Source organism: Armigeres subalbatus, chromosome 3, assembly GCF_024139115.2.
Source record: "Armigeres subalbatus isolate Guangzhou_Male chromosome 3, GZ_Asu_2, whole genome shotgun sequence".
NCBI classification, from domain to species: Eukaryota; Metazoa; Arthropoda; class Insecta; order Diptera; family Culicidae; genus Armigeres; species Armigeres subalbatus.
The window spans coordinates 196002031-196026144 of NC_085141.1; the positions used below are offsets into that span (position 1 = coordinate 196002031).

Here is a 24114-nt window from a genome sequence, read left to right on the forward strand (position 1 = left end):
CTGTTGCGTAGCCTGAACTACTCTTAACATGTAATTTGTCTTCTCCAATCTTCAGTCCTTTCTCACTTCAGCGAGTGACCGGTCGAGTGCCGAATTCTATCCAGAGATTCCGGATGGGGAATAACGTCTGGTTCAATGGTGCCTCGGCGACCCGAAACCGGTACTCTTACGCGTCACGATCTACTCGGCTTAGTCGCACCACCGACGCACCTCCCCGGCGGCGAAAGTTATTCTGAGATTGATAATCAATAACCTTGAGCCATTGAGCTCCCAGCTTAGTCGCGGACTACTCAAATAGTCCCCGGCGGCGGATCTATCCTTTTCCGACAAGAAGTTCTCCGACAGTGGAACCTTCCCAGTTACCGATTGTATCACTCTCTCCCTATCTTCGAGTGATCGCTGTCGCTGTCAATTCGTTCGCTGGTCCCGTCTCCAAGTTCTTTGCAACTCCGTAAGAATGTGCGATACTACATTTTTGACGATATCCCAAGTGGCTTCATCGCGACACATCTCACCGACTATGTTCTCCGCGCTCAAAGCTGATATTTCTCTTCGTATGGTCTCGAGCCTAGGGCATTCGAATAGGACGTGTTCAGGCGTTTCCTCCGCATACTCACACACCGGGCAACATGGGGAACGTGTGTGTCCAAAGCGATGTAGATACTTCCTAAAACATCCGTGTCCCGACAGGAATTGCGTCAGATGAAAATCTATTTCGCCGTGCTTTCTGTTTACCCAACTCATCAGCTTTGGAATGAGGGTGGTGGTCCACCTTCCTTTGTCCGAGTAATCCCACTCATGTTGCCATTTGGCCATTGATTCTATTCTCACTGTTTTCCTCACACCACTAATGTCCCTTCTATGGTAGCACTCAATATCCTCAGCCAGCATTATGCCGACGGGAATCATCCCGGCGATCACACATACTGCCTCCGACGATATAGTCCTATAGGCGCTAGCGACTCTCATAGCCATGAGCCGATACACGCTTTTAAGCTTTGCCTGGTTTACACCGGGACACGCATACTATGCAGTGCTACGGCGATGGCCTTCTAGCGTTCTAGCTAGCGCTGTTGAACGCGTTTTTAACATCGATTGTTACGACAGCACAGTACCGACCAACTCTCCTTTTTTGCTTAGAGGCCATCTTGGCCCTCTGAACGACGGTCCGGATTGCGTCCATCGTCGATGTACCATTCCGGAATCCGAACTGCATATTCGATAGACCACGCCCACCTTCTGTGTACTTTGATAGCCTGTTCAGAATAAGCCGTTCCAAGAGTTTTCCGAGGGTGTCCAACAAGCAAATGGGCCTGTACGATGTTGGATCCCCGGACGGTTTTCCTGGATTTGGCAACAGCACCAGCTTCTGTATCCTCCATCTATCTGGAAAATTGCCTTCTTCCAGGCATTTTTGCATTACCGTCCTAACCATGTCCGGGAACGCCAGTAGAACAGTCCTCAATGCTACATTGGAAACTCCGTCCGGACCAGGAGTTTTTTTTAACCTTCAGAGCTTTCGCGACAAGTTCAAGCTTTTCGCTGGAGACCGTAGCATCAACAGTGTCGTCTTCATCATCGTACGGAGTTGATGCCCACAGCGTTAGGCTGTGATGCGGGAAGAGACCCTCCACTATTATCTTTAGCCTCTCCGGGTACATTTCAACTGGCGTCGTTGGTCCTTTGGTCTTTGCCATGTGAGTGTGTGTGTGTGTGATGCTTGTTTAAGTGTAACAATTAAATCATAATATTAATAAAATGAACATTTTCGTTTTAGGTAAATCATGTGAAAACAGATTCTTCGATATTTCGATTACACACGAACGCAACCGTTATACTTTTGGTAACGTTTTCGATAGCAGTAACAACTCGACAATACGTCGGAAATCCAATAGACTGCGTTCATACACGGTAAGTGCTACGAAATAAGTTAAGTTATTTTTTGTTTGTTGTATGGGCGACCCAGTCAGGGCAACCCTTACTTTGCAGCATTTCATGTACTGGCTGAGTTAAGCTGGGACACGATGGGGCACGCCATATATACGCCAAAATTATTCTGAGAATAAAAAATGATTTCCTGAATTTCCTAGAATTTTGATTATTCCTTATTTTGGAGTAATTTTGGAAAGAATCTAGCAACCTAGGTTTTTTTTGGTAATTTCAATAAGTTGTTATCCGTAAATTCTATTGGAATCTATCTTTCGCAAATTCTTTTAACAATTCCTTCAGAATTTCCTATAGAAAATCTTTTCGAAAATCTTTTTTCAAGACTTCATTTTCAAATTTCTCAAGAAATTTCTTCAAAAATTTCTTTGGAAAATCCTTCAGAAATTCTTACTACTCCATGAATTCCTTGCAGGAATAATTTAGAAAATTACTTATTTTCCTTTCGACGAAGGAAGATCCTCTGTAAATTCATCATGAAATTACTTTGGAACTTCCTTTTACTTTCAGTAAAACCATCAAAAATTTACAATGATATGGAAATGCTAATATCATCTTCCAAACTTGGACGTACATGTTCATGATAGCATTAGAGGCGAAAGTATAGAATTGATAGTTCCGTTAGGATACGGCAGGCATGAAGAATGTTTTTATAGAAGTCGATTTGAAAGCGAGCGGAGGGCAATATTTGTGATGGCACATATCGCACGACCTTCCTTCTGCCAAGCTCCCGTATGAAGGGGGAGGGAAGAATATCAGTGTGGAAGCTGATATATCTCCACTGGCCAGTGGATGATACATGTTCACATGTTCAATATTTTGCTGAGAATCAGTAATTAACGATATTTTCTACCGAAGCTCAGTTCTGAAATTTACTGAGCTACAGCGGTACCCGATTTGGCCGAGCTCGTAAAAGAAAAACTTAATGTGTATACTGTTTTGTCCAAGGAATTTCTGGAAAAATTTAAAAAGGTCTTTCGGGAGGTTTCCCGAAAGAATCCCTGGAGGAATGGTCAAAGGAATTACTCGGGGAATTTCATAAATTATTCCTGGACGTATTCTCGATAGAAATTGCAAAGATATTTTATTAGAAATTCCTGGAGAAATTTTCAAATGTATTTTGTAATGTAATTTCTGAATGAATAGATTTTCGTAAAAAATCTAAACGAATTTTTGAAGCTATTTTTAGATATTTATGGGAATTCCTTCGGAAATTACTTCTTAATCTCCTGCAAGAATTGCTTCAGCAATATCTGAAGAAATTTCATCGAGTATTTTTTCATTTATTTAGTTAACATCTAAACAGATAACACTGTGTCAACAATTTGACGCCACAATGCACGGTTCGAGGCCGCATCTCTCCATCCTCGGATACGCCCCACGCTCGCCAAGTCGTTCTGCACCTGGTCTGCCCATCTCGCTCGCTGCGCTCCACGCCGTCTCGTACCTGCCGGATCGGAAGCGAACACCATTTTTGCAGGGTTGCTGTCCGGCATTCTTGCAACATGTCCTGCCCATCGTACCCTTCCGGCTTTAGCTACCTTCTGGATACTGGGTTCGCCGTAGAGTTGGGCGAGCTCATGGTTCATTCTTCGCCGCCACACACCGTCTTCTTGCACACCGCCAAAGATGGTCCTAAGCACCCGTCTCTCGAATACTCCGAGTGCTTGCAAGTCCTCCTCGAGCATTGTCCATGTTTCATGTCCGTAGAGGACTACCGGTCTTATTAACGTCTTGTACATGACACATTTGGTGCGGTGGCGAATCTTTTCGATCGCAGTTTCTTCTGGAGCCCGTAGTAGGCCCGACTTCCACAGATGATGCGCCTTCGTATTTCACGACTAACGTTGTTGTCAGCCGTTAGCAAGGATCCGAGGTAGACGAATTCCTCGACCACCTCGAAGGTATCCCCGTCTATCGTAACACTGCTTCCCAGGCGGGCCCTGTCGCGCTCGGTTCCGCCCACAAGCATGTACTTTGTCTTTGACGCATTCACCACCAGTCCAACTTTTGTTGCTTCACGTTTCAGGCGGGTGTACAGTTCTGCCACCTTTGCAAATGTTCGGCCGACAATGTCCATGTCATCCGCGAAGCAAATGAATTGACTGGATCTGTTGAAAATCGTACCCCGGCTGTTACACCCGGCTCTCCGCATGACACCTTCTAGCGCAATGTTGAACAACAGGCACGAAAGTCCATCACCTTGTCTTAGTCCCCGGTGCGATTCGAGTGGAGTGTTCGCCCGAAATCTTCACACAGTTTTGCACACCATCCACCGTTGCTTTGATCAGTCTGGTAAGCTTCCCAGGGAAGCTGTTCTCGTCCATAATTTTCCATAGCTCTACGCGGTCTATACTGTCGTATGCCGCCTTGAAATCAACGAACAGATGGTGCGTTGGGACCTGGTATTCACGGCATTTTGAAGGATTTGCCGTACAGTAAAGATCTGGTCCGTTGTCGAGCGGCCGTCAACGAAGCCGGCTTGATAACTTTCCACGAACTCGTTCACTAATGGTGACAGACGACGGAAGATGATCTGGGATATCACTTTGTAGGCGGCATTAAGGATGGTGATCGCTCGAAAGTTCTCACACTCCAGTTTGTCGCCTTTCTTGTAGATGGGGCATATAACCCCTTCCTTCCACTCCTCCGGTAGCTGTTCGGTTTCCCAGATTCTGACTATCAGTTTGTGCAGGCAAGTGGCCAGCTTTTCCGGGCCCATCTTGATGAGCTCAGCTCCAATACCATCCTTACCAGCTGCTTTATTGGTCTTTAGCTGTTGAATGGCATCCTTAACTTCCCTCAAGGTGGGGGCTGGTTGGCTTCCATCGTCCGCTGAACTGACGTAGTCATCTCCTCCGCTGCCTTGACTTTCACTGCCTGTACTCTCAGCGCCATTCAGATGTTCCTCGTAGTGCTGCTTCCACCTTTCGATCACCACACGTTCGTCCGTCAAGATGCTCCCATCCTTATCCCAGCACATTTCGGCTCGCGGCACGAAGCCTTTGCGGGATGCGTTGAGCTTCTGATAGAACTTGGTGTGTATCTTGAGAACGGCACAGCTGTTCCATCTCCTCGCACTCCGCTTCTTCTAGGCGGCGTTTCTTCTCCTGAAAAAGGCGGGTCTGCTGTCTCATCGGGTATCTTCCAGGAATTTCTTCGAAAATCAGGACAGTAAATAAACCAAAACCCTTTTTGCCTTTCTCGTACAACAATGTTGTACCGAAAGGCTATCATTTCACTCCAAAATCGAACTTTTTATAGAAGTCTTTTAGACCCATGATGTTATATACCAATCGACTCAGCTCGTCGAACTGAACACATGTCTGTCTGTCTGTGTGTATGTGTGTGTGTGTGTGTGTACACGAAAAACGAAAAACATTAGCCACTTTTTCATATAGTAACCAATTTTCTCGCAACTAGTTGCATTCGATAGGGGACAAAGCCTTGTTGATCACTATTGAATTTGATAACGATCGACCATTGCGTTCAAAAGTTATTAAGAAAATGGAATCGAGCTATATAAGCTCCATATAAGGTTGGTGTCTTGGCTAAATGCGAAAAAGGCAGTATCACCACTCGGTAAATTAAGTTGGGTTTTTAATCTGAAATTAAGACTTCATGCCAAAACAAAAACAAAAATATCGGGGTTACAGTCAGAAATTCCTTCGTGAATTCCTTTCGTGAGTTCATTTCCTTTATTTAGTTTACATCTAAACAGATAACACTGAATCAACAATTTGACACCACAATACACGGTTGAGGCCGCATCTCTCCATCCTCGAATGCGACCCACGCCCCATCCTCGAATGCGCCCAAAGTCGTTTTGCACCTGGTTTGCCCATCTTGCTCGCTCTGCTCCACGCTGCACAGTGATGCCACTCCATACAAAACATGGAAAAAGTCTTTTCAATCACTTTTTGTCAACCGATTTTCTCGCAACATGTTGCATTCGATGCGGAATATTGTCCCATTGTTTCCTATTGAAAATTGGCCGGATAGGACTATGGGCTCAAAAGTTGTGGCTAAAATACATATTTTTCATACAAAAAACGGGTAAAACCCCATCACTCTTTTTTTTGGCACTTATCCTCAACCGACTCGCTCGCAACAAACTGCATTCAAAGCAGAATCCTGTTCCATTGTTTCTTATTGAAAATTTGGTCAGATCGGACAATGGGATCAGAAGTTATGGCCAAAATACTAATTTCATTATTACAATACAAAATCACTTTTTTGGCACTTATGTCCATCCGATTTGCTTGCAACAAGTTGCGTTCGGTGAGAAATTGTATAATGCATATAAACAAATATGAAAAATAAGACCTATCCACATATTTGTGTTATTTTTCCGTTTTCTTACATATTTCTTAATTCTTTTGAACGAACGAGAAAGGCACCATCACCGATAGGTGGATTATTTAGGGTTTTTGTGCTTGAGATTGCTACGAAGATTTTTTTAAGACAGTGATATATAAAACTTATCATATACATATGACGATTTTATGACCCTGGAATAAGCCTTAAGGTCTGAGGGAAGGGTTTTCCGTTGAAAAAGCACGTGGCATCCCTCTCTGACAGAGAAAATTATCCAATTCAGCCCGCCAGAATGACGTTGTCAGTGTCGCCAAAATTATTTCATCAATATGCAGTTTACAATTGCTTTAGAATTTGCCGTAAACGGAGAATAAAAGGAATTTGCAACAATGGGGAAGAAATTTATTACTCATGCCTGCATGCATGCAGTGGTTCGGCGAGAGAACAGCAACAACGTCGACCAATCACACAATGAGCAGATCAAAATAAAGAAACTCCAGCTGGTTTTGGAAAATGAAAACATGAGCCATGAAAAGGATTTGTGTAATAACAGTAGTGCTGATGTAAATAAGAAAAATAAGACAAACAAGACAAATAAGACAAATAAAATTAGTTGCTCCAGGAATTCCTCTGGAAGTTCCTCCAGGAATTCCTTTGGAAGTTCCTCCAGGAATTCCTTTGGAAGTTCCTCCAGGAATTCCTTTGGAAGTTCCTCCAGGAATTCCTTTGGAAGTTCCTCCAGGAATTCCTTCGGAAGTTCCTCCAGGAATTCCTTCGTAAATTCCTCCAGGAACTCCTTCGGAAGTGCCTCCAGAAATTCCTTCGGAAGTTCATCCACAGTTGGACTTTCATTCACTGCCCGAGCCATCCCCAGAAAGGATGTACGGCAAAGACGGACGCTTCGATAATTTAATTATTCTCAAATGGCCCTCGCATACTTCAACACCTTTCAACCATTTTCACACTTGTCGCTGCCTAGCGATAACATTTGGACTCCGTTTCTTTCCCATCTGCTTTCGCACACACGCTGCTCCCTTCCTCTATACGAGCAGCATCGAGACCGATATGCCAATAAAATTAAATTAAACTGATCACGGTCGTACAGCTTCTGTCTATTAAGAAGAATGCATGGAGGAATTCCTGGAGGAATATCCGGAGGAGTTCCTGTAGTTCTGGAAGAATCCCAGAGAAAGATTTGGAGGAATATCCGAAAAAAATCCTAGAGGAATATCCAGAGGAATTCTTGGAGGAATATTCGGAAGAATTCCTCCGAAAACTCCAGGTTCCTTCTGGAGTTCTTCTGGAGATGCATTCTGAATTTCCTCCGGAAGTTCCTTCTGGAATTCCTCCGGAAGTTCCTTCTGGAATTTCCCCGGAAGCTCCTTCTGGAATTCCGCCGGAAGTTCTTTCCAGAATTTCTCCGGAAGTTTATTTTAAAATTCTTGCGGAAGTTCATTTCGGAATTCCTCCGAAAGTTTCTTCTGGAATTCCTCCGGAAGTTCCTTCTGAAATTCCTCCGGAAGTTCCTTTTTGGAAAGCTTTGGAAGTTATTTCTGGAATATCTTTGGAAGTTCCTTCTGGAATTCATCTGGAAGTTCCTCTTGGAACTCCTCCGAAAGTTCTTTCTAGAACTCCTCCGGAAGTTTTTTTTTAATTCCTGCGGAAGTTGCTTCGGAAAATCTGAAGTTCTTCCAGGAATCCTTCTGGAAGTTCCTCTAGTAATTCCTGATAGACCAATTGATACGAACTCCTAAACAGTTTGAAAATTTTTGAACTTCATATACGTTTCATGATTCATATTTTGAATCATATACGCTGGCTCGACGGACGTGTATGGACATAACTGGTCAATGTCAGATTTTGACCTGTTAAACCAATTGCTCCAAACTTTACAATAGTTTGGACAACCTAGAACATCTGGTTTGGGTATAACTGAAACGAAATTTGTAAGCATGGTGTCTACGGACATATATTAACATGAATGTATGATATCATGTTTGTATCGAGCGCAGTTGAGATTGTAGACCGATTGGTTAGAGAACATTTTGGGTAGCTCATAACATCTGGTTTGGATATAACAGAGTTGAAAATCACACATATAGGCTCTAGGAACTTGTATGGACATGACTGGTTGATGTCAAAGTTATATTGAGCGCAGTTGACTAGATAGACTCCAGAGCAGTATGGAGTACTTCGAATATCTGATATTGGTATAACTGAGTTCCAAATCGTATGCATGGGCTCTACTGACTTGTATGGACATCTTATTGCTGTCAGATTTGTACCGAGTGCAGTTGACCTGGTAGACCAATTGATCCAAACTCCAGAACATCTGGTATGGGTATAACTGTGCTGTAAATCATATGCGTGGGCTCTAAGGACTTGTGTGGACATGATTAGTCGATTTCAGATAGCTATCGAGCTCAGTTGACTTGGTAGACCAATTGATCCAAACTCCTAAACAGTTTGGAGATCCTAGAACATCTGATTTGGGCAAAACTGAGTAGAATATCATTCCCCTAGCCTCTATTGACCTACATGGACATGACGGGTTTTCATTGGCGCGGGTTTCCGTAGTTTTCATCGTCAACATTTGCATATCATCTTTCATTACTATGGAGGTCATTTTGGAGTCGCTAGGGATGTACAGAAGAAACATTTTGTTGACACATAGTATACTCAATGCTAGAATAGTGTTTTAAAACATTTTTTGAACCTGTAAGTTCCGACTGAAAAATGTCATGTAAATCGAAATTTACTATATTTTGAATAAAAAAACATAGAAACATATCTCACCAGTATGAAGAAACTAGATGAGGTAGGTAACACATCCGTAAAAGAATTGTGAAAATCGGTCGAAAGACGCTTGAGATCCAGCTGTTTGAAAATTTAGTTCCCACAATTTTCTGATCACTGTATTCGGCGTGTTAATGCTTATGTTTACTTCAAGAATGCTTTGAAGAAAAATGCTATTTGCGCAGATTTGCGCAAAACAATCATCATATCCCCGAAAAGCTGAATAAATAAGCTTTGAAATAAGCCCGATTCGGCATGCGTGCGGTTGCGTGCTCATAGTTAAAAATCAGGTTGAACAACATCATGTCTTCGCCATACATGTTACAAGCAATTTAAAAAAACATCTTTGATTTACCATTGGATCGACATGATGCACCTTGTGCAATTTTCATCCAATCTTCGTGAAATTTTGAGGAAAGACATTTCAAACATTATGAAAAATTATAAAAATACTTTCGATGCTGTACGCTCAACTCAATTTTCTTCACTTTTTTCCGCCTTGGCATCACTGTGCGCTGTCTCGTACCTACCGAATCGGAATCGAACACCATCTTTGCAGGTGAGATGAGCCGTCGTCCTCTGGGAATGTGATATCTGGGAGAGTTACCAAACCCCTTTGGTTCTACCTTAACTCTAATTTTATTATCTACTTACATACTATATATATACATGATCAGGTAACTATCGAGAGGTAAATATTCATAATTATTTACCTATCGATGAGCTGCCTGGTTTTCATTGTCCTGATCTACCTTGACGGGTAGATGCTTTGAGACAATGTAGTGGTAGATTACCACACAGGGTTGCTGTCCGGCATTCTTGCAACATGTCCTGCCCATAGTACCCTTCCTGCTTTAGCTACCTTCTGGATACTGGGTTCGCCGTAGAGCTGGGCGAGCTCGTGGTTCATTCACATTTAGTGTTGTGGCGAATCTTTTTTGACCGCAGTTTCTTCTGGAGCCCGTAATAGGCCTGAGTTCCACAGATGATGTGCCTTCGTATTTCACGACTAACATTGTTATCTGCCGTTGGCAAGGATCCAAGGTAGAAGAATTCCTCGACCACCTCGAAGGTGGTGTCTATCGTAACACTGCTTCCCAGGCGGGCCCTGTCGCGCTCGGTGCCGCCCACAAGCATGTACTTTCCCGAGTAGCACAATTTAGACCGATTTGATCACAGGAACTCATATATGACTGTATTTGGTCGTACATAGGTCACAATAACTCATTAATGACAAATGTGCTGCTTGGGTTGTCTCCGATGCATTCACCACCAGTCCAACTTTTGTTGCTTCACGTTTCAGGCGGATGTACAGTTCTGCCACCTTTGCAAATGTTCGGCCGACAATGTTCATGTTATCCGCGAAACAAATAAATTGACTGTATCTGTTGAAAATCGAATCGAATTTAGTAATAGTAATCCATCGAAAATTCATCCAGTGATTGATTATAAAATTCCTCAATGCATATCTTCGAAAAACTCCGAAAATAAATATAGAAATAGGGGAACGGTTCGGCACTTCATCCCATAGCTTCTATTTCCATCTCATCAAAAACAAAGCAAAATAAATTTGGTTTGTTTCTTATTTTTGTAATTTTTTTCACCAATTAGAATGAGCAAAAAGAAGCGACGAGATTGGTGCTATATTTCTTTGTTTTGTGATGAGATGAATATTTGTTCGGTGAGATGGAAAACGAAACAGTTTCCCTATCTTCTGAAATTCTTCAAACAATTCTTTTAGAAACCTTCGGAATTTCCTCTAGGAAATCTTTTGGTTAATTCTCAGGCAATTACCTCGGAGATAGAATCAAGGAATTCTTTTAGAAATACATCAAGATATTCCTTCGAAAATTCAAAGAAGGAATTCTAAAGAATAAATGAAAATTTCTTCTTTTTCAATTTGTTTTAAATTGATTTTTCACTTGACTGAATAACCCTTCTTATTATAGCTTTTACTTCTTCTTCTTCTTTTTCTTCTTCTTATTGGCATTGCATCCCCCTTTGAAACATTGCTGCCTCGCTGCATAGTGTCCATTCAGCACTTCCACAGTTATTAACTGCGAGGTTTCTAAGCCAAGTTACCATTTTTGCATTCGTATATCATGAGGCTAACATGATGATACTGATAAGAAAATTATTTTGAGCTTTTTAGTGGAATGTTTTCACCTGTCATAAGACGAGTTTAAACAATTCCATTGAATTCCACCACTTAATTGTATCCTGACAGATACGTATTTCGACCTCAACAGTAAGGCCGTCTTCAGTGTCTCGTACTTGACTCGACTCTCGAGTCTTATGACAGGTGATGATGATACTTTTATGCCCAGAGAAGTCGAGACAATTTCCAAACCGGTAAACAAGAACTAACATCTGGAGCTTTCACTTTACTTATGCATTTTATTTGTTCCTATTTATGGGCACACTCCACACTGTTGTTCTGTGTAATCAAATTATGTGTTGATTTATTATGTGGTATTTAATTTAAACGATGGTTCCGGTATATACGAATCTATGACAAAAGGTCGGAAAGACAAAAGTTCAAAAGGAACAGAAGGTCGAAAGGGACAAGGATCGAAAAGCACAAAAGGTCGAAAGGGACAAAAGGTCGAAAAGGACAAAAGGTCATTACGAGACGAGCCAGCCTTGGGCTGAAAGTCTTGATAATAAAGACATAAAAAAACAAAAGGTCGATCAAGAATAAGTTGATAACAAGTTAAAATGCATCCAACTTCAAGCAGAAGTCATCTCATCAATCAATGTTGAAGAATGAGCATTTTTAAAAGAAGGACTAATCACTATGGAACAATCGTATGAATATCTAGATAGTTCTGTTAGAGATAAAAAAGATTCTTGATTTGGGAAATGAATAAAACTTGTATTGTGCGAGACAGAGTTGTCCTATACAGTTGACAAAAAAATGCTCTTTTATTTTTTACTATTTTTCATAGTACTTCCAGTACTGTGTACCTCCCAATCACGTCGAGGCATACATCTCCGTGGCTCAGGTGTGTATGGACCGAAACTTCTTTACTTTCAGAGGGAAGTTTTATAAGCAAACATTTGGCCCTAGCATGGGAAGCAAAATTTCGCCTCTATTAGCTGATGTTCTCATCAGCGACTTTGAAACTGAGGCTCAAAAAGACAAACGTTTCCCTAGAGTTTGGCGGCGCTATGTAGACGATATTTTTGCGCCCGTGAAAGAACGCTACCTATAGTAGACACTAGAGTTTCTGAACACCCAACACAGCTCAATTAAATTCACTGTTGAAAAAGAGGTGGATGGCAAACTTCCCTTTCTTGACCTTATGATCACGAAAACAGAAGATTGCACACTAAAGTTTGGAATATAGCGAAAACCTACATCAACTGATCGGCACATAACATCTGACTCCAATAATTTTGGAGCTCAGAAACAAGCAGCGTTCCACTGTATGGCACATCGGCTGTACAACGTACTAATGGATAACTAGAATTCGACGAGGAAGAAAATAAAATCTACAACACAGCTGAAATGACCGGGTACGACAGGAAGTTTGTGGAAACAATTCTCCGAAAACACAAACGAAAAAAAGCACCGCCAGGAAATTACAACACTGGAGCCAGCAGCAGAGAAAAAAAAGAATAAGTCTACCGTTTCATCCCAGAATAACCAGCTACAGGTAGTACACAAAAGCGTGAATTACTGTGTAACCTGAAGGATATGGTTCCATCAGAAGAGCAGTCGGGAGTTCATCGAATCTCCTGTGATGACTGTTCTGCAGTTTACATCGGTCAGACCGCAAAATTAAGGTTCGTTTGAGGCAGGGCTGCCCAACGTACGGCTCGCGGGCCGGATGCGGCCCATCGCTTTATTTTTGGTGGCGCGCGGCTTGTAAGAAATAATACTTCATAACCGGCACGAAAGCTTTTTTATCTGGCTCGAGAAGCTTTTTCTTATTATTGATTAATAAATACTGTAGGTTATTACTAATTAAAAGAATTAAATCTTGGCAAGCACGAAGTAGAATACTGCAGCACGTACCAGGGCCGTCTTTCCATGGAAAGACGAAGTACTTGTTAGACTCAACTAAGATTTTTTAAAAATACCTTTTAAGTCGACCGGTTTCGGTCGCGATGTTGCCCATCATCAGAACTATGTCCAACTGACTACTTTTCGTACGTTACTCGTACACGTTCGGTTGCAATTTTTGTTAGGGAATGTCCTTTTCTGCCAGTTCGAAAAGGTTGGATACGATGGGTAGCTCGTCTTCACTCATCAGCGGTTCTTTAGAATTTGTGATGAACATCGATTCCCATGCGTTGAGTTGGGAGTTTTTTCTTACTGCTCTCAACAGTTTTGAATTCTCCCAGTTTATGTTATGACCACAGTTTACTGCATGTGCGGCCACGCTCGATTATTTTGTTTCCAGTGTTTTCACAGCACTTTTGTGTTCCCTTAAAGTTTGATTCATTTGTTTAGTAGCGTTTAGTAGCGATTCGTTTGTTTCCAGTGTTTTCACAGCACTTTTGTGTTCCCTTAAAGTTTAAGGGAATACAAAAGTGCTGTGAAAACACTGGAAACAAACGAATCGAGCGTGGCCGCACATGCAGTAAACTGTGGTCATAACATTAACTGGGAGAATTCGAAACTGTTGAGAAAAGTTAAAAAGCAGGACAAGTTCCAGTTGGAATGTAAAGCCATTGAAGAAGAAGAAGAAGAAGAAGAAGAAGAAGAAGAAGAAGAAGAAAAAGTTGACGAGTGTAAAAACGATAAGTGTTATGTCTTGTCTCGCGTCGCGTTATATTTGTGTATTTTTATCAATTGAATAAAATTGATTCAATGAGTGCAAATAATAGATGGATATCTACGTTTTCTAAATGTCACTTCGATTTGTCAAAAATAGTACACGCTGCAACCACGCACATTGAAAATACACCGGCGCATAGGCGCCAACTTTGGGGGGCGAGGTACTTTTTGCCACCCTCTCTTAAATATCTAAGGGGGCAAAGTATCGTTTCGCTCCGACGCTCCGAGCGCACTATGGGGCGGCTCCATACAAGTAGGTGGCCGAAAATATTTTCATTTCATTTCTGCAATATTTCACACTTATATCGTAGATTATTGTCTAAAAGATGTGAAATACTTGTTTTGCAGGTCGTTATTACTTCTAAGGTCTCCAAACTCCCTGGAATACAAACCTTTGATCTCTATGGAATATATCCCTTTTATCTACGAATGTCTCATGTACACAGCAGTCTATAGATGTGTATTTTATTGCAGCGCAGACCTGTAGAGTTCAAACTAGAAAATTGTATACTGTTTTTATGTGAATTGAGTTGTACAGATGTTCTAAGTTGCACAAGGACCCCGTCAAATACAGGCCATTGCATCTACATACGTAACAGGTTGTCTTTGTAGGATTTTTCAGATTGGTTCAGGCTCTTAACCCGTAAAACAAGTAAAGGGAATACAATATAAAGCTCTATTAAAGCTAAACGAACTCCATGCAATAAAAGCTTCAAGATATATAAGTATACTGCAACAACATTTATTTATTCATTATGTACATGAACATCCTCAACAAAATCATCATTTATTTCTTCAAGATCGATTAAAATATCTGCTATGGTATATTTTTCTGTACTCGAATCTGTTGTATTGCAAGAAGTTTCAGTCACTAAAAACTTTGAACATCTTCTGGATATTCCAGATTAGATTTATTTTGAAGTCGCTTACCTAAGTTGAGGGAGCTTATCAAAGGATCCGACGAGTTCATAGCACGAATGAAAACGTCATGTAAATTTTCTTCTCTTGAGGCTTTCCTGGCATGATGAGTCCGACTTTTTTTTAAGTGCTTGTGTTGACAGCTGCTTCTTCAGCCAACATTCCAAGTGGTGCTGGTGAATGAATAATTATATCCCCAGCATGGGCAAGCCATTCCTCATTATATGAGTCAAAGTAAGTTTTGGTACGGGATGCGGCCTGCCATTTTTTTTTCAAATTTCAAATGCAGATTTTTCAATTTTGTATGGAGTTGACTCTTTTTTTGTTTATCCACAGCGAAGCTTTGGCAGATATATTCCAAAGCTTTTTCAACGCGATCTACCTGACGTCCCTCGTGAGCTCTAAATACTTCAATGAGTTGCCTATAATTCATGATTCACCAAATAATAAGTACAAACACTTCACACGATTTACCTTCGCAATCACAGCTCACTATGCACTCAGATAGACATTCATAAATGTTCTGTTTATTTATTTCACCTAGGTACATACCAATAATTATCGAAAGATGTCCTTAGGTACAGACATTTTTGCTTCTTGTATTCACATATTGGATTTTAATTAATATCAAAATTTTACTTTTTATGAAATAATTTCGAATGAAGCCTAGAGTATTTTCGTAACCCTCAAGAGTATATTGTTTTTTTTTTTCATATTTATTTGCTTGATACTTGATAGATAATGAGTTGCCTCCTCTTGGTGAGCCTACGCCAAATGGAGTATCATATAGCTGCATAAGCTATCGTGTACACGGCCTACCACGAAGCCTACGACACTTTTCGTGTTATCTACTATCTCTATTTTAACTGTTCTTGATGCTCTTTTGTCATACGCATGGGATTTGTATCCAGCCCATCACAGTCTGCCGTGTATTATGGGAATAATTACATTTAATGTTTCAAAATTAATGACTTTTTTTCGAAAAAGTGATCGGAATCGCAGATTTGCAGCCATAAGCAGCTGGAATTTGTTTTAATGCCTTCTGGGAGGTCCAAAGAAAGTCGTAGTGGTAGTCGCTAAGCGAAACTTTGAGAAATTTTTTTTTGTATGGAACTTTTTGTATGAAAAAAAAAATTTTTTTCTTCGGGTCATTTTCGAATGTTTCACTACCTATTTTCCCATAACTAACCCGTTCTTCGCAAGTCCATGAAACAAGCTTTCAGAAAATTTTTAAAGAGTTGGAAAAGAGCTACTGTAGCCGAAGATATTGACAGTTGAATAATGCATTGATTTTTCAAGAACTAAAAAGTGTCTGGCTCTAATGCCTATATCTTGATAACCATATGGCTTAGAGTGCTGATATGCTGGGGTTTAATGCTCCAAAGCATTAGCATTTAGTAGGTCAACTTGAATTACGAATCAGAGAAAGTCGATTTTTTTATTTTCGGCCACCTGATTCCCCATAGTGGAGCGGTTGATGGTTCAACGAGATATGTGCAGTTATTGAAGGTACCAGATCTGCTGGAAGCGTCTCAGATGTCATGGACTATCTGCAGGAGCAACCACATTTGATAGATCTTTTCCTGAAATTTGTCAAGTAAGTAAAGGTATTCATCACCATTACGATATCTGCTGCTGCTGAGCGATCGTTTTCTGTGATCCAAAGTTCGAAAACCTATAGGAGATCCAGTACGAGATAACGGCAACTGAACTCCATATATCTACTACACTTCTACAAGGACATGGCGAATAAATTGAATGTGAATGAAGTAGGTCATCAATTTATTTCTAGAAATAGTCACAAAATAAAAAGTTTGACCTGTAAGCAGGGCCTAAGGTTTTTAAAAATCTATTGAATAGATGTTCTAAAGATCTGAGCAGAATAGATGCGTTTGCGTACGTTTTGGCAGTTTTCCCCTAGGAAATGTATCTATTCTGCTTAGCTCCTAAGTGTTGTGATGTTTTCATTTCCCGAATAATTTCATACCTCCATGCCCCCTCCATGTGTAATACACGCCGGTGAATTTGATGGGCGCACGCTCGCGTGTGTCCGGCGTGCGCCATTTTGATAGATGGAAATGACATTTAGAAAACTGAAACATCTATCTATAATTTGTACTCACTGAATGAATTTTTTTAATTGTTAAAAATTGTAAAAAATAAAAAATCAAAGTTTCTGCCAAAGTGTAGGACAACAATGGTGCGAAATTGATTCTCTCCATTTCAGTTTATTGTCTATTTCGACCTTTTGTTCCTTTAGATTTTTTGTTCTTTTTGATCTTTTGTTTCTTCCGGCCTTTTGTCCCGTTCGACGTTTTGTACTATCAACCTTTTGTCCCTTTCGACCTTTTGTGCTTTTCGACCATTTGTCCCTTCAACCTTTTGTCTTTCGATGTTTTGTCCCTTCGACCTTTTGTCTTTCGATCTTTCGACCTTTTTCCCTAACCCGCTACATACCGCTGCTGCTGTTGATGATGGAAGCAGAATAGCCGACACAGCGACTCCTGCCCAGATGTGCGGCCAGAAATCTCGTCGGAATAGCGAGGCGACCGGTTATGCGGGCGATCGTCGTCCAACGGGACCATCGGGCGTTGCTGGACGATGCACAATGGTTCGAGAGCAGCCAAAACCTCAAAAATCGAAATTCGTGTTTCCGTCGGAATTATATTTTTCTCATTTTATAGAAAACTTAAGTGGTTCAAATTCAAAATTTGAAGTAGTTTTGTTGAGTTTTGACTTTGTTACATCATTTTGAATTCAACATGAATGCTGATTTTCGATTGAAAACGCTGTTTGACAACGCGTTTAGATCAGCATCGCACGGCTACAATTACATCGCTAACTCCAATATTATTTCAAGACTGCATTGTCAGGGTCTTAAATAATATGTCTATGTCAAATATAGGTGACAGAACTCAACTTAATTTAACTTTAAATACAAAATTAATTAAAATACTCACATTTCTCAGATTGAAGTTCTCCAAAAGTATAGGCGCCGATGAGTGCTCGCAATGATTCTATGCTCATTACAAAGCTTAAAGCAATAGCTTTCTATTAATCACTATTTTGTTTTGCGAAAAGTTGCGATAAGCTGCTTTTTTAACCGTTTAGTTCGAAATGTTATAGTATTTTTGGTCTATTTCTAACTAAAACCTTACAAATGCGCATTTTTTGTTCACAAGAACCTTAAAAAAGTCTTTTTTTTTAATTATCTGATTGAAGTTGAAACGTTTGATATAATTATTTAAAACATGTGTAATGAAAGCGATAATTCAATGACGGAATCATTTGTATACTTTTATTTGAATATTTTTATTGCTGTAAATGAAATTATTGAGTAGTTTTCTTCCCAAACGGCTAGAAGATACAACACACAAAATTTCTTACTTCCAAAACTTTCTCCTGACATCCGCGAATCTACGAATTTTAGATTTCTTTCAAATGAATTTTATTGTCTGGATTTTGTTTATGTCTAATAATCCGAATTACGTAATCATGCTGAAAACTTTTCTAAAGCAGAAAATGAAATGAAAATTCTTAGTATTTTCTATCAAATTGGCATTGTTCAATACTTTGCCATTAAAGTGATTCTACATATCAAGAGTTTCAAGTTTAAATGTTTGAGCTTTAACACACTTTTCTTGGCAGCAATAGAGAATGTTTGCAATGAGCAATAGAGAATGTTGGTACTGAGATTTGAACTGAAAAGCTGAACTGTCTCATATTCGTGAAAATAGTTATTCTGCTAGTGCTCATAATTATAGAAAAGACAGATACCTTGAAATGAGCGAAAAAGAAAGTCTGTTTCGAATCAAGATTATAAAGAATACAAATGTAAGTATACAGTTGCAATAAAAGTTGTTCGTTTGTCATTCAAATTAATTGATTCAATTCAAATTCAACATTTTGTCAAAAATATTCCATAATTGAGCATGTTCCTAATAAAATTATTTGTTTTGTCTTAGCACAGCATAAAATTATTTGTTTTGTCTTGTCTTAGCACAGTATTCAGCAAATAAGACTTTTGATAAGAAAATTATTAAAAGCTTTTTTGTGGAATATCTTCACTTGTCATAAAACGAGTTAGTACCGCTTAGTACTATCCCATTTAATTCCACCACTTGAGTCAAGTAAAAGACTTGATTTGTTTTCAAAAGGCGAATTTAGCAGTAAAATGAAAGTATGTACTACCCCAGGGATGCCAAAAACACGGCTGTATATTGCCAAAGTAGAGCTCCAACACCCATCTTTAAGTCTGTATGTGATAAAAACCATCAAAAAACCACAATACAAACATAAAACCTATTTTTAGGGACATTTTGAGGTTTTGGCCAACCTTTGTTCTGGAGCGAACCACTGTGCGATGGTGAGCATGCGTCTTCCCTCATAGACGCAATCGGCCGGCCGTGGCTTAGCCACCTTAGACGGCCAAGAGGGGAACTCCTCCTTGACGATTAGGGCCTACGGCCTCCCTCCCTCCCTCCATAGTTTTCCCGCTATTTCATTTTCATCCAACATGACATTTATTCAAGTCATGATGCCATGTTGGATAATTGATACCATACTCATTCCTTTACAGTGGCAGTATCCCTAACGATTCTATGGTAGCATCTACTGTTATTACACAAGAAACGTGAAGGTTCCAAAAAATGTATTGGAGGGTAATCATTTCCTTCGGTGGGGTTTGATCCCACAAAACCAGTACGCTAGACAGATGCTACGAAGGACCTTCATCGTCCTCCACAGTTCAGAAGGCTACTGATAATATCTAATTTCCAACACTAAGCACATAGCCGAGCTCTCGCAATCTATTTCTGAAACCAACTCTTTCACACTTATTGTTTTTGTGCAATGCCAACCGAGTAGGATGAGTATTTAGTTATGTCAGGCATCCACATGCGTTACCAAAGATCAATTTTCCCGATTGAAGTGTAGTGCATATTTCCGGGGTACAAATAATAGACAACAACGTACAAAGTACAGGGTCCGGCAATTGGACTGCTACTATACGAGAAAGGCGAAAATGTATTTAAATGTATTTTGGCCATAACTTCTGATCCCATAGTCCGATCCGGCTAATTTTCAACTTGTCGTCGAATGCAACTTGTCGAAACTTTTCTAAGCCAAAGAGAAGTAGAGAATAGAAGACAACAAATCAAGGCAAAATTTTCAAAACGACTTATCTGCTTTTGTAAACAAAGATTCAAACGACGATTTGACGAATCTGATAGCTCACCCACGCAAACCAACACCATCAATCGGTAGGGGAAGGATGCCGCTAGCTGTTGATGGTGTTGGTTTGCGTGGGAGAGCTATCAGATTCGTCAAATCGTCGTTTGAATCTTTGTTTACAAAAGCAGATAAGTCGTTTTGAAAATTTTGTCTTGAAATGGGGACTCAGAAGAAGAAGATAAATAATAAGAAGCAATAAATTTAATTTTAATTTTTTATTGAACATACACGAAGGGAAAGAGGATAGGGTTCGATGTCGCCGATAACTAGTGTTGCGGCCATGTCTTTATGCGTGTAAAATACCTGATCGTATGTGGCGGTTAGCCATAACCTGGGTATTCCGTAGAAGGTCGGGTTCATGCGGCGGCGCTTCCCAGAGGGCTATTGGGACCGACCGGTGGACCACTAACGATGGCACGGGCCCCTCGCTGTACAGCCGGACGAGAGGAGGTGGATTCGGGGACCCGATACGCCCCGGGTGAACACTTTTCTTCACAAACCCGGAAATTCTAGCAAGCTTCTTCCTGACAGCGGTAGGTTCGGAGCCGGAGGCGGTCCAGGACGGCACCTTTGCTTCGCAGGGCCGGCGAATACGGCGAGCTTCTTAACAAGATGGTGGATACGTGCTGCGGCTAGCCTTTACAACTTTTCTAATGCGGATCCACTAAGCCACGACTTTAGGAGGTTTTCGTTCCCAGGTTCGTCTTACTTCTAGCGTTGTCGCACATCAACTGCCTCCGTTCGTTCGAGTCTCCGCACACCACACTGCGGATCGGATTAACTCTCTCCCGAGAGAACACTCTCTTTGCCAATTCATCCGTATCTCAAGTTGCTGGCTTCCCCTTGTAAATGTTGCCTACCATGTCGCAGATGCCAGCCGATATCATGTTAGTGGATAATAGGGTTAACGTCAATAAAATAGGAAATTAAATTTAATCATTCAGGTGTTCGCTTCTTTCTTGTCAACTCCACTGCTTCTATTTAAGCTGGCTTGTTACTAATTCAGTCAGTAACAACACACATACACATACAGACATCACCCCAATTCGTCGACTTGAGTTGATCGGTAACACAACACTTCGTCGAATCAAGTTCGAGACACCGAAGATGGCCTCACAGTTGAGGTCGAAATACGTATCTGTAAAGATAACAAAACGTAGTGGAATTAAATGGAAAGTACTCAATTCGTCTCAGACAGTAGTTATCCATTATTGAGAACTATTGGAAAAAATGAGTAAAATCCTTTCACATTCACATTCACATTAACGATTTGTGAATCTTCCACTTCACCCGTAAGATTGTATTGTAAGTCCATAAAGAAAAAAACAAACAACCATTATTTTACATGCAATTGAGTCATTTTACACTACCATTTAAGCGTTCTGCCCCAGGCCAATTTTTAAAACATTGCGCTAAAACAAATGCGTTAAAAAGTCATGAAAACCTTATTGTTTTGAATAGGAGATCATTGTGAAATGTATCTGGTTTTGTAAATTTTGCATCTACACGTTGAAATGGTTTGGTATTGTAGCCTAGCTGCAACTCACGGTAGGGAATTTATCACGGGGATAATTATGCTGAGACTGGGTCGCTTATGCTGTCAGTCGGTTACACTCTCACAGTTATACAGATCATCCGAGATGGAACATAAAGGGAAAACCATCAGAAACCACGTTATGCTGGAAAAGGGAAACCAAAGCTCTCAAATGCTTAGTGTTCAAAAGCCACATGTGTCGACCTGTGTCGACCCTTCAGAAAATGGTCAACCAAGATGAGGCCTGGCACTCCTTTCTGAGCACGGAAAACGGAAGTAAATGAAAATAAGGTGTAAACTATTCAACTTCTAGGGAACACTGCATAAAAACTTAGCCATAAATTGTATTCATGTTACAGCTGTTTATAAAAAAAATCTATTTTCTTAAATTCCGTGAAACTTTGTTTCGATAAACTGCTTTTTTTAATCCAAATATCCTTACTTTATAGTGCAGAAGTGAATCCTTTTGAAAACCATTATGTATATTGCTGCATTTTAAAACTTTTTGGTGTATTGTGATTATAATCAAATATTCAAATATAATCGTCCTATAGGATGATGCCCGTTAATGAATCATATAAGTATAGCAAAATGCAATTTGATTTCTTATTGAAAATTTTAAAGGATAAATTATCGTTCGTATACTATTTGAAAATACAATCATACAAATCAAGATTTGTTTCTTTTCCATAATTTCAGCGACATCCCTGAAGACGTGCTTAACACATACTGTTGGATCCATTCAACATACACAGTAGTAGACGCCTTCATGAAGAAACAAGGTCAAGAAGTGCCATTTCCAGGAGTAGATAACTCACAACGAAGCGGTGCATTGACAATTAGGCATACCAAGTACTATCAATGGGTAGCATTTACTTTATTTTTTCAGGTAAGTGAATAAAATAGTTCTACTTCTCATAAACATTGCATCCACGTTTATTCACGAATGTCACAATCATTTCATTTCATTAGTCATGATCCACGGTATACAACAACGGTTTTTGGTTGCGGGAAATAGGGTCAACTTATGTGTACACGAGTTTCTACTTCAAATATTTGCATGTTAAATGCTTGGATACTAAACTAAGACTCGTACTAAAGACAAATGCGTAGCTTGAAGAGAGTGACACTTTTTATATTGTTTTTATTATTATTACCCATGAAGTTCAAAATGGCATTTGGTTTTCTTCAAATATATGTCCTAAGTTAAATGTTCGGATGTATTCAATTAAACAGGCCTCGTGAAACGGTCGTTTTGTCAGCTGTTCCAGAAATAATACTTGAACTTTCTTTCCATTATTTATTTATTATCAGACTAAGACCGAAGTGGCCTGTGCAGTGCATAAAAGACTTCTCCATTCAGCTCGGTCCATGCTTTCTAAAATGAATCTAAAAACGGTTAGGGCATTAATTTTTTTTTTAGCAATTTCACACTTCGATTTTTTAGAATTTTGTTTTTCAAGTTTTTTATCCAATCAAATAATTTCTTGAATTTATCAATCTTTTTTATTTTTCAACATATTTAGAGTTTTAAAATTCCTATTCAATGCTGAATTATTGTAATTTTTAAGTTTTTAGAGTTTTTTTTATTTTACGTATAACGAGTTGCATAAATATTTTAGAGTGTAACATTCACCACCACAACCTTCTATTGAATAAGGTTATCGTCGTCGGGGGTGACAATGGGTCAAATGGGGGTGAGAATGGGTCACTGTTTCAACTACTTAGAAAGCTTGTAGAATATATTGAATGTATCTGAGGGCAAGAAGACTAAAATATAAGAGACCTTTTTGAACGATTTTGCTCTACGACCTCCAGGCTGCCGGTGAGAGCGATGACCCATTCACACCCCCCCCACCCATTGTCACCCCCGATGGCGGTAGTTGTAGAAAAATACTAAACTGCAAATATTTCACTCTTCAAAGGTATACGAGCGAAAACATGGAGGAATAAAATATTACTCAATTTTCAATATTTTTTTATAAATTTGTAGAGCTTTGAAAATTGACTTTAAACCACATTTAAAAATGCATTGAAATTTATATTATTGATCAACATCAAAAACTTTTCGAAATCTGATCAATTGAAAATTACAAAAAATAATCAAATACCCCGCCTAAAGGCGGTCTTGGGCACTAGAGGGTTAAGTTAGTATTTCGACCATAATTTCTGATCCCATAGTCCGATCAGGAAATAATAGGAAAGGATTCTCTGTCGAACGCAATTTGTTGCGAGCAAATGGAAAAAACGTAAGTGTTTAAAAAATGGGCGAGACTTTTTCACAAGTTTCTTTTGCGTAAAAATATATCTTGACCATAACCTCTGAGCCCATTGGCCGATCTGATCATATGAAATACACTACACGGTAAAAAATATGCTCGTCCGTCAGAATTGTTATGCATTTGAATTTGCACTACTTTAGAATCCAATCAATATTAATAGCTAAATTCAAAGACCACCACTTCCATTTGACGTGCGCAATATTTTGATTGTAAAACTAAGAAAATAAAAAAAAGAATCACCACAGCCTAGATTTGAATAACGTGCCATTGCTTGAAAGTCCTGCATCTTACCTTGAATCCATCTC

General features: G+C 39.8%; 1 protein-coding gene across 8 annotated transcripts in view; it reads left to right on the top strand.

Moving 5' to 3' along the window:
- The window catches only part of LOC134224628 (innexin shaking-B), a 223018-nt gene that overhangs the window by 122573 nt on the left and 76331 nt on the right, over nt 1-24114 (top strand). For all 8 annotated transcript variants that reach the window (XM_062704061.1, XM_062704060.1, XM_062704058.1 and 5 more), the window contains exons 6-7: nt 1778-1911; nt 22227-22416. In XM_062704061.1, coding sequence (XP_062560045.1) covers nt 1778-1911; nt 22227-22416 — 324 coding nt within the window. The remainder of the gene's footprint in view (nt 1-1777; nt 1912-22226; nt 22417-24114) is intronic.